General features: G+C 32.7%; 1 protein-coding gene across 1 annotated transcript; it reads right to left on the bottom strand.

The window, feature by feature from the left end:
- Positions 1-1696: 1696 nt before the first annotated feature.
- LOC107471465 (uncharacterized) lies at positions 1697-10074 on the bottom strand. The gene is made up of 9 exons (XM_016090935.3): positions 9838-10074; positions 9302-9642; positions 8757-8838; positions 8512-8587; positions 7988-8068; positions 7378-7514; positions 3996-4248; positions 3143-3206; positions 1697-2565 (listed from the first exon to the last, which is right to left on the bottom strand). Exons 2-9 carry the CDS (start codon positions 9618-9620, stop codon positions 1934-1936), a joined length of 1644 nt encoding a protein of 547 aa, XP_015946421.1. The 5' UTR covers positions 9621-9642; positions 9838-10074; the 3' UTR covers positions 1697-1933.
- Positions 10075-12331: the final 2257 nt, after the last annotated feature.

The raw sequence follows: 12331 nt of genomic DNA, 5'->3' as shown, positions 1-12331 counted from the left end.
GTTTATTATCAATTTATCTTTTTATTCCTGATATTATTATAAAGGATCATATTTAAAAAATACTAGAAACCTAGCACCTTTAGAAAAAGAATAATTAGCCAATATTAGTTCAAAAATAAAACAAAAATAATAAAAAAATATTGACTACCTGAAATCTCTCAATTATAAAATATATTATTAGCCTTTGAAATTCTAATTCTTACTTTAAATTAGTGAATAAGAAGAAATTTAAAAAATTTAAACCCATCTTTCACTTCTCTAGCCTCCAAATCCTTCATTTTTTTCTATTATATCCATTACAAGTTACAACTCTAGAATACACCAATAAGACAACCAGGAAAACGATTATTAGGAGCACTTGTCACTAAAGGTGAACAAATCCAAATCCAATTCATAGCATTCTATTTGTATTCGATTTGAATTTTATAGATATGATCTAATTCGTAAGTTTATCAAATCGATCCGTGAGATCAGATAAAGAATTTTAGAAATATATATGCATTTTTTTGTGTGTCTATGTATCTGCATATTTAATTTATAAATTTGATTAAATAATAAAAATATTATAAATAGATAAAATATATTATAAAAAAAATTAATGATATTTTGAAAATAAACAAATCTAAAAGAGTGAAAAAATTGATTAAAAAAATGTTAATTTTTTTTATTTTATTACCAGTAATATCCAATATCCAATTATAACGTACTTAATGTTATGAAATATTAGAATGTGGAAATGAATATGTTTATCAAAAATATTTTATAAATACAAAAAATTAACCATCGAATATGAAGTGGCATAATCATACTTATACATATTATACATATAGCGTTGTCGTATATTTATCTAATTCAATTAAAAATACCTTTAAATAAATTTTTTAAAATTAAAAACTTTAGTATAACCTTATATATCAATAAATATTACATTTATCCTTATATTTTTTCTTATATGTATGTCTTAATGTCTATTAGAATCATTTTAAATATCAAAAGCTACTTTTAAAAAGTGAATATCTTAGCGGTTAAGATGTCACCGCATATGATTTCATCGATTTTGTCAAAAATTATTTTAAAAAGTAAAACTGAAAAAACATGACAATTAAATTAATACTTAAAATGGCCCTGTAATTTAACGCTAACTTAATTTAATCATTCAATTTTCAATTGACCTAGATTGTATTATAAAATTTTAAGGCATAACTCAAGTTAGTGTTTTTGTCCATTTCCGTCGCCAAAAAAATGACATAGTCACATAGCATGATTAAATGACGTCGTTTTGCTGTTTGCACCTAAACGACGTTGTTTTACTTCTCTCCCATTTTTTTTCCTCTCCGATGTCCGAACCTCCCACCACTCCCATTGTCGCCACCCTCAATCATACATTCCAATGGGGTGGTAGGAAGTTCAGACATTGAGAAAGAAAAAGAAAAAGAAAAAAAAAAAACCCATGTTGTTTAGACACAAACAGCAAAATAATAATAAAAATAGACAAAAGTGCCAACATGAGTCATGCCTTAAAAATTAATTAAAAATTAAAGGAATAAATTAAATCAGAAATCAAATTTCAGAAGTTATTTTGAACATTAACTCCATAACAATTGTTTCAACTCCTCCAAAACGAAAGGTCATGCTCGAAAGTCAAAACAATGGATCTTAATATTAATTTATAATACCATTGCAACGATTATTACAATTTTAAAAACTTAGACAATGATTTATATATATAAATGAGCCAACAGTAGATTATTTTACAATCCTTTCTGCAAGCAAACCAGAGTTACAAAATAGTTGAGGTCGGAAACCTAATAACAAAAGGAGTATGCATACAAAAAGCTACCAGAAACGGCTAAATATATGCCAACTTCCCTAGCACTTTGTACATTCCCTAACCTTGTATTTTTCTTTTGTTTTTTGGATACATAATTTAATTTCATCTCCAACTACGAGAGTAACGATCATCTGAGTGCATTCGAGATGTTCGATCGTAATCTCTGTCGGGTAGGCTTCCAGAGGTTGAGCTTCCAAATCTACCAAAATCTCGGTCAAAGGACGAAGAAAGCCTCTCTGAACTTGAGTAATGAAGAGAATGAAAGGAAAAAGGCCTGGGGGGTTCTTCTTCATGCAAAGGACTTCTCCTATCGTCTGAATAGGACCTCGACATTGAAGGACTCCTTGCCAAAGAATCATGTCCACCATACCTAGGATGAAAACTATGCGTATAGGAACCGTATCCTGGGTCCCCAGGGGGACCATCATCCCGGAAATCCCCAGAAGATCTTTGCTCACGAAAGTATCCTCTGCTGCCATAGTCTGAGCTATGATTTGATCTGTGGTGTGTCCTTGAACTATTTGATGTATCTGAACCCGAGGGCGCAGGCCCGACCGCCCACAATTTATCATCAGCATTTTTTGGAATAGGAGCATTTATTCCTGGGAATTCAATGGTCATCTTTCGTTTTGGTTTTGAATAATCAACTTCCACAATTTCTCCATCCTCTTGCTCTGCAATCTCCCTATCAGTGTAGATCGTAATACCAGAAGGTTCATCCTCATCATCCACATCTAAATTCCATACCATGTTATTGGAATAATTAATTAATTTGATATACAAAATAAGAAAAAGGAAAAAGATAGAATACAGTACATGGAGCAAACTTTGACAAATAAAAGACTAAAAGAGACTTGCAAATAAGAGATAACAGCATGTGCAGCATTAAATTGTCTAAAAAAATACTATCATATATAAAAATTTAAAACATTAATAAGTATCGAATCCAATACAATATATTATACACCACTTAGTAGTCTCGTGTCATGCAGACAGTAACTTACATCTAAAAATGAAATGCACTTGTGAAATCCTCACACATGACTTCACACCACTATTATATGAAAAGCGCATTTTTCTAAATAAATAAATAAAATTCTGTATTAAGAGGTATGTGAGCAAAATGCAAATATTTCATGCTGTCTTGATCTTGAAGTTGCCAAAAGAGTTCAGCCCTTGGGTTGTTATATGAACAATTTCACTTGTTTTTAATTGGGTTTATATCAGAGGTTCAACAAAGTGATCGTGAAAATAATTTTACAACTTTGGTCCTATAAAAAAGGGTAATTAAGTCAAAGAAATGTACTTTACCAAGATATCCAGGTGGGTACCCTAATTCCCGCATTCTGTTAAGCCAAGGGGGTGGATCAAGTTCCTGCACAAGAAAACATTGTATAATTTTATGAAAAAAATAAAATAAAATTAATGATGTCTTATTACTCTCCATTGTATAGTTATGCAACCTATCAGTACAATCATTTTGCCAATACTTAGACTAAAAAATACAGTACAAACAAGTAGTTGAACAAGCAAAATATTATAAGCTACTTCACATGACATACCATAAATAAATCTATTCCTTGGGGGATTGTGTTACTAGTAGAAACAAGTCACATTTTGTTGGTTAAAGAAAAAGAAGAAACTCATGATACCCCAAAGTTCAGTTCATCGTTAAAGAAACACTCTATCTATATTGTTAAGGACCAAATAAATATAAATTTTATGGGAAACTTAAGCAGTATATCTGAAATGGCATCTAAACTAAAGTGCACAAGTGTCATTTAGTTATTCATACAGGGTCAAGACACTCAACTTTTGAGTCACTAACTATCTAATTAACATTTTTCTTTCATCTCCTCTTTTCACCTTTCCATACTTCCGAGGGACTAGAGGAATGTAACCATCCCAGGTCATGTGTTTCACTATACTGTCAACAGAAGCGCAATATAAATTCCTTGAATAGATTCTGTCAAAGTTTGTATGGATTCCTTGAATCCTTTTTTGTATACCCGAAGGATACGACCGTTTTGTTTTTCCCAATTTGGAATATATCCTGTCCTCCCCTAGTTAAATTTTCCCTAATTTCTCTTGATAAAACTTTTTCTTTTTGGGGTGGTGGGGGGAATTGAAGATTTCATTGACTAAAATGAGCAAAAACTCTTACCCCCAAGCCCAAGAGTTGACGTGTTACATCATCAAGAGCACCTGGCCTCAAACCAGCATACTTTCCAGTTGGAGAATCCTGATAATATCGAGTTGGATTTCGAGAACTCGCATTCTGGTTTCGACGGGTCTTGTGCTGCTTGCGAGCAATATTGACAGCAGCACTGTCACGAGGCCTCGTACAATCTCTCAAGGAATGGCTGTAGGAACCACAGTTGAAACACCGGGCAGCATCATCCACAATCTCCAAACCACTACAATATGAAAAAGGAAGTTAAGTACAGCAGCTTCTAATGGAAATTTATCAAGTACAATCAAATAACTGGATGCTTCATCAGGAATTAATGACAAACATGTAAGTTCAAAATGCTGAAAAAATATAGAACATATCAGATGTGAAAGCAATGTAATTGGCCTAAGAAACCTCTATGCATTATGAAGAATCCAGAGATGCTCCCATAACCCCACAATGGTTGATCTTAACCCAATAAAATGTTTCTCCCCTTTTTCCTAACATTGGTGTGAAAAAGAGAAAAAACCTGGAACTGCTTTGATTTCTCTATTTAAATGATCATCCACAACTGTGAGCCCAACCAGAAGGAAAAGCAGCTCCTTCACATCATTAGGCACAAGGCACAGCACTACAAAAATACAAGATGCCAGAATTGTGGAAGCAACAGGAAAAATATATAAGCAACTGATATATTCTTTTTCTTAACCATTGTGATAATGTAAGCGAAATTCAACTGAGACTGACAATATCCATATCCTTGATTACATTGTCGTAACAGGCAGTCAAAATATTTCCCCATATGCTGCTCCCAATAAAAATTGAACAAAAACACCCGAATCTCAGTGAACTTCAGTTTGTAAATGAACTTTCCAAGTAAAATAATTAGGAGCATCCCCTGGTTCAAGCTGGTTGTCTATGCCCCAATATCCCAGGATAACACAGTAAAATAAATGGTGTGTTCAAAGCATCAAGCAGCAGCACTTGTACAGGTTTGAGAGCCACACATGGTAAAACCCCTCCCTTAAACACCGATATCAGCAAATCTTTCCAAAACCTCGAGAAAAAGAATCCTACAAGGTACATACATTATCCACCAAATGTCTACCCAAAACCTTGCCACCTTAATACGAACTCTAATGTTAAGGCAAATCATTGCAGAGAAACAGAAGCAGTACAGAAAATATGGGCTATTCTGCAAGGTATTTACCATAGACAGCTTAACTGATAAATCCTACCACCAAAACAATATGCCATAGTCAGCTAGAATCATCTGCCATACCATATAATGTGTGATAAAAATTACTGTAACTGGCCAAGTAAGGCTTTGCCTGAATGTCAGCATGGTCCTTGAGCCTAAACTTCCGGTTCTTTCCTAAACACATGTACTCCCTTAGCCTTCTAGCCACGAACACAGTGTGAATACTTCAGAGATCAATAAGGGTGTTTCAAATCACTAAAAATTTTGTAAGCTTTATTTGTACCTTTGAAGGCATAAATTTGTCTATTCCAAAAGTCTTTACCTGCCTCAATGATGGGTCATGAAGCTAAAAATGGAAGGATGGAAGCTTACAATTTCCCATGATAGTAAGGACATGAATGAGCAACAAGATATTCTCTTAAATCATGTAGACCGAAAAATACTCACTACTAGATAACTAATTCCGGCATATAACCTAACATCAGAGAACTTTATGGTATTCATTACAAATGGAAGTTGTATTGCGGCATTCATTGCAAATGAAAGGTAAATCAATATTGTAACTTTGCATTAAACACCACTTAAACTTCACAATAGTGGGCAGTGAATGTCTCAACCATTGCCAAAGAAGTGGTGAATGCTCATTGGGATCTCCTACAGTGTGACACAGTTATGAACAAGATTTTTTAAGCCTCAACTATGGGATACAGTAACCATGAATCTAAGCTGAAAATTGTCCTGCGAAAATTTGCAAAACTTTATTATAGATCCTAGACAGAAGTGTCTTTGCTGAAACACTAAAACCAATTGTTCTCATTCATCTAAACACAAAACAAATGTACTCTATTAAGGGGGAGGGGTGTCAGATGGAGTTTGGGTTAGAGTTTGGTAGCGGAGGCAGAAGATGGGAGTGTGTGTGTGTGTGTGTGTGTGTGTGTGTGTGTGTGTGTGTGTGAGAGAGAGAGAGAGAGAGAGAGAGAGAGAGAGAGAGAGAGAGAGAGAGATGGGTAAGGGCATTTCATATGAGACGATTGTAAAGTAGGGGAAGTTGGTTTATATTGGACAGCTAGAGAAGAGCCAAGTGTAGTTCAGACAAATCTCGAGAGGTAAGCTTAATTTACCCTGAAATTATATAATACATTACCACTCAACTGTTCTTAAATCAGCATATCCCAATAAAGATTTCAAAGCGGGTATGACCAACAGAAAGTCTTGTCCCAATTAATTTTCAAATTACAACACCTTTGGTAAAAATATTGTTTCCAGGTGCCAATATTTTCCAATAATTTGATAAAATACAGAGCATTTTTCCCACATCTCAGTCTTAGCTGCTGCTGTAATACCAATTATTGTTGCCGAGCGCCAGTTTCTACCACTTAAAGGAATATGTCCAGCTTTAAATAGAAGATACTGGGAATACAGTTGCTAACTTGAAAATATGGACAAAATGATCTTTAAAGAGAAGTATTGAAACTCCTCATTGCAGAGTAAGTGAAACGATAAAACAAAAAAGATAGTGTCAAATACACTGTACACAAGAGTTCTACCAATTGCTAGTCTGCTCAAAGCGAGCCCCCATAGAACCAAGATGGCAAATTTTATAAAACTAAAAAGATACTTCTAAAAGGAAACAGACTTTCTTTCTCAGATCATTCTCTAAACCATCAAGGGAATCTAAAATATGGGAAACCTAACACACTTAAAAGTCTGAAGGTAATAAAATTAGAAATTTAAAATAAGAATAAAATTGTCAAGGCAGCATTTTAGTTATGATTCTTTTCTAGAACCACAAAAGACGAAACTCTGGCCAGTAGCCACAGTGATCAATTGTTAAGCCATCAAGCCAAGGCTTTATGAGCAGTGCAACATCACAATTAAATAAGAATCAATTTTTTGCAAGCTAACTGTTTAATTATGATTCTTTTCTAGAAGAAAGAAGAAACACTGTAGCCACAATGATCAATTATTGCACTAGCAAGCAATTATTTGATATGCACTGCACAGTTGCACATGTCATAATAAATATGGTATTAATAAAAAGAAGATACTTCCACTAGTCATATTTCATATTATTTATATTTCAAACATCACAAAAGCACATGAACCACCAAGAACTAGAAAATTAGATGCATCTAGTTTTCATCTAAAATAATAGTAAGTGACAGCATATACCCATCCAAGTTACTTGAACCATCAGCTGAAGTCAATCCCAAAGCATATCCACGATCATATAGAGGTACAGAATTATCATCTACAGGTACAAAATCTTTATTCTTATCATTTCTTGTCTGTTTATCCATCCAGAATGACTGCAATATAAAGAAATTGGATAAAAAAAACTGGCATAAAAAATATAATATTTTCCAGTTTTCTAAGGTGAATACTGTTAACAAGTGCATATACTTGCCAATATGATAACATGCTAATTATCCTAATAATTTATGGTGTAACCGTAACTAGAGATGGGTTTCCACAATCCACATTGATATAATAAATAGTAATATAGTGCATTAAAATTAGTAACTAATAACAAAAATGGACTAACAAATTAAAAGCAATAGAAAAATAAAAATGGACAAGGCAGTTATAACAAGATGCAATGAATGCACACTGCAATGGCTACTGTAACTTATCACCGCGACTATGCGAAACACAACTGAAACATCTATTCCGGGATAAATCATATTACAACCATGAGAGTGACTGGACTAGTTTCCTAGCAGTGGAATTGAAAGCATACAGGCCTACAGTTAAGGAGGTTGTCATAAAAATACTAACTCACCACAGCCGAGGTCTTTTCAAGGCCAACGTTTAGAGCAGGAAAAAATGTCTCCTCGCCAGATTCCAACACATCGCTAGGATCCTGGAGAGACAAACATAGCTAACTAATTCATATCATTGTTTGGGAAGCTAAAAAAGCAAAATAGAATTAGCAATAGTATTAAAAGAATTGGCATCATTTGTTTGCCAACACATCAATGATCTAATCTGAGGATCCTTCCAATTCAAGTTCTCAAGATCACTCAAATTGTCTACAGGTCAGTTCCTACAAGACTTCTGTCAATCATAGACAAATGATGATTTTTTTTCTCATGAATCATCACAGAAGACAACTTTTGAAAATAATAAAACTTTGTACCTCATTCATCCCACAAAATAAATACCTATCATATCACCACATTTTAGTATGGCTGTTTACATGTTTTATTTTGATCATATTTTATTCTCTAATTACTCATTTAATCACTTTAAACTTTAAAGAAAAATAAGCTTTCAACAAAAAAATTTTAAAACAGCAGGGCTTACATTGGATGAAGAAACATGTTTAGCATGCCACTCTGACCACTGCTGTAGTAGCTCTTCAAGCTTCTGTCTACTAGCTCTGGAAAGGGTCAACACATAAAAAGTTAATCACCGAAACCTATCATTCAATTAAACTTAAAGGCAAGATCAGATATTTTACAATTAAAAAGATATAAAACTTGGTTTTTCAATTTTTTTTCCCTTTCCATTTTCGTATAAAGATCATATCCTGTTGTAATATCGCATACCTTGTTAGGGAATTATATACGAAATGAACTGATGGTTGATGTTCATCAACAGCAATCCGGGCTCGTTTAGCACCTAAAATAGCTATTACACATATTACGGAACTACAAGTCCTTTGAAAATAATAAGAAGCAAACCATCATCACCTAATTGATACTACATACTCTTGGTCTGATATGAAAAATCACATACATTGTTACAGAAAGGATTTACTGCAATTACAGCATACAGAACTTAAGAAGCATGAGAGACTAATTAAGTTTCATTCAAGGAAATCAACTTTCTTCAACAAAGAATTATATATGCAACATTTTGGATGACCCCTGGTAAATGTGTTTGGTTGTTTTATTCTAGAAGCAATGGGAGAGAAGGGAAGGGGTTTCAACAGTAGCTGTGAGCTTATTTTCCTTCTTTAAACCCCTTTCCTTCCCTTCCCTCCTGCCCCTTTCGAAAATAAAACCCACAGACACAAGCAGAAACTTCAATTGACTCTCTAAGCTACAAATCACTAGCACATAGGAGAACAGACAAACACACACAAGGATACATCTTCCATCCAACACACAGTTTCTGGTGGGACTCCCTTCGCCCTTCAAAGAAGACGAGAGGCTGCCATTCTCGCCATTCGCTCCTTTAACTTCCTCGGAGATCACGACAGTGTTGGTTACTTCAAAACCCACTTGCAAGGTAGGGGCACCGCACATGGCGGCGGCAGGCTCAGCAGAATCCTCAGCTTGACATGACGGCTTCTCATCTTCCAAAGAGCCACTTACATAGTTACTAGCTCTGCTCTTTTCACCTTCGGAACCCGAATCCATCTCCATATCCATCTCCATTTCCTCGTTCAACTGTTCATGACTATCCATATCCAACGAAACCCCTTTTCTCCTAATTGCAGAGGATAAATAATAAATTTAAATTTTCATAAGAGAATTACACTGAAAATGTGAATATATGCACCCGCAAACATGTACATATTGCTAGCATTGCGTGTTGGGTTAAGAGTTCAAAATGAGAGAGGGAAGTGAGTGAAGTGCGAGTGTTAAAACATGAACAGAGAGAGAATTGGGGAAGAAACGTTACCGATTAAGAGAAAGGTAAGAAGAGAGAAGAAGCTGAGTTGCGATAAACGACGGCGTATTGGCGTGGCGAGGTGGAGGAGCGAAGGACGCGAAGGGGGAAGAAGCTGAGCAAGGGAGGTAAAATTGGAGGAACCCTAGAGCTGGGAAGTTAAAGCGTCCCTCAACTGAAATTTGATGGTGGATCCAAAATCCAAACGCTGCCCTATGAACAGACGCTGCGTTTTGGTCTATAACTAGTTGCCACTTGCCCCGTAAGATCCATGTGACTGCTAGTATATTATACAGTACTTATTTGAACGACATTAAATTAATAAAAAATATATTTTTTAATGAATTTTTATTTTAATATGTTTAACAAATTTTTAATAATAAATATTAAGATATTAAAGTTTGCTGAATTTGATGTGAGTTTGTTGAATTTTTTTTGGGTCCACATTTGCTGAATTTGTGTAATTGTTTCTATTTGTCTATTTGATACCTCTATTTTTATGTTTGGATATTTTATACAAAAAAATTTATTTACCAATTATGTTTGCGTATAACTACATAAAAAAACTTTTATTTATTTATTACGTAAAAAATAATTTTTTTAAAAAAATATAAATTATAACTTCTAAAAAAATATTTTTTATTTTTCTAATACTTTTATTTTTATTACTAAAAATTTACTAAACACGGTAAAAAATAAAAATAAAAATCTTTTTTCAAAACAAACACTAAGTTAATTATTATACCAATCTAATTTAGTTGTATATTATACAACTATATTAAGCATGTTTTGATAACCAAACCGGCCCCATGGAAAATGTCCGAATAGATCATGGGTTTTACTTTAACTTTTACAGCAACTCCAATGGGGAGTTTCCTTTTAATTTTTACTGACACATATGAGTTTTTCACCGTTGGAGAGAAAGGAAGTGAGCCTCTATACAATTTCCAATAAAAATGAGTCTCTCTGAATAAGAACTTGGAACAATCAATAATAACTTACTAAATGACAAGTTATTATTTAAATAAATAATTATATAAAATTATATTAATTATATTAAATGGCTTTGATAATGGGAGTCCCAATGTTGAAAATGACTTATCACAACCTCAGCTGGGAGAGGAAGATTTTGCACCATACCATCAATTTCTCCAAAGAAATGTCCAACTTCGAAATAGACAACAGCATAGACAGTTGAAAGAGAACTTGATTGAACACATGACAATTTCCCAATGCTTGTCATCAACTATAAAGCTTAACTATGTTTTTCTTTGTATTAAGTAATTTTATAAATTAGTATGTAATTCCGAATTATATATTATATATTATTGTTATATATGAATTTTTTTAATATTAATATCTTTTAATAATGAATTTTTTGAATTTATAAATTTAAATAATTTTATTAAAAAAATAATTATTATATTAATTTTAATTAATTAATTAAGTGGGACCAATAAGAATTAAAGTTAGTTCTTCCTAATAGAGCAGAAAAAAATGCTTTGATTTCTTGTTTATTGTTTATATAACGGGATAAGAGGAGACAATGGATGATATTCATGATGGAGGTGGGGTGGCCTAAGGGAGATGATCAGGTGAGTTTTGTAGGATTGGGATGTGTGCATATCTTTTAATAGTAAATTATTTTTAAATTTATAAATTTAAATAATATTATTGAAAAAATTCAATTATATTAATTTTAAGTATTTTAATTAATTAATTAAGTAGGACCACAACAAGGACTAAAATTAGTTCCTCTTAATGGAGAAAAAAGAGATGCTTTGAGTTCCTATTTACTGTTTATGACGCAAAAACTGATGTGGAGTTACTTTTTATGACAGGTGAGCCATAAATAGGGACTGAGATGAGTTCCCTATTGAATATGGTCTAAAAGTGGAAAATAATAGTATCAGGGGATGGAAATGGGAATAACAGTTCTTCCAAGTTCTAACACGTGTTCACAGGGGCGGAGCTTAGTTAAAATAAAAGGGGTCATGGCCTCTCCCAAATTTTTTATTAAAAAATTAGTAGTATTTTTTCGAAAAATAAAAAATAGTTTAACTGGCTTAAATATTTTATTTTATTATACAATAATTTTTAGTTTTAGACATTAAAAACATGTTGGATTGTGATTTGTTGGCTTTCATAACACATCAAAATTAAAAAATAAAATCAAATTAAATAAAAAAGTTATCTAACAAAAAACATAAACATAAAAAAGATCGTCTAACAATCGAATCAAATAAAAAAGTTATTTAAAAAAAAGATAAGAATAAAAAAAGATCATCTAACAAAATAAAAGATAAAAATCATCATTATAAAAAATACGCTACTTTACTAGCAGCTTCTATATTCCCAGCTCTTTATTCAACAAACAATACTCCTTCTACCTTTGAGTTCAAATATAAAAAATTAGATATTTTTATTTAATTAATTTAATATTATTTTATATTTTACTTTATTTGATTTAATTTTTTATATGATAAAAAATATTTAGAATATTCAA

This window comes from Arachis duranensis, chromosome 10 (genome assembly GCF_000817695.3).
Source record: "Arachis duranensis cultivar V14167 chromosome 10, aradu.V14167.gnm2.J7QH, whole genome shotgun sequence".
NCBI lineage: Eukaryota > Viridiplantae > Streptophyta > Magnoliopsida > Fabales > Fabaceae > Arachis > Arachis duranensis.
This window is presented reverse-complemented; position numbering and strand designations above follow the sequence as displayed.

What these genes read in the sequence shown, in the direction of transcription:
- LOC107471465 (XM_016090935.3), bottom strand. Translation starts at nt 9,620, where the DNA reads ATGGATAGTCATGAACAGTTGAACGAGGAAATGGAGATGGATATGGAG. An exon ending in AACATGTTTCTTCATCCAAT is followed by an intron (nt 8,069 to 8,511) that starts GTAAGCCCTGCT and finishes TTGTCTCTCCAG; the next exon opens with GATCCTAGCGATGTGTTGGA. An exon ending in TTGAAAAGACCTCGGCTGTG is followed by an intron (nt 7,515 to 7,987) that starts GTGAGTTAGTAT and finishes TTTATATTGCAG; the next exon opens with TCATTCTGGATGGATAAACA.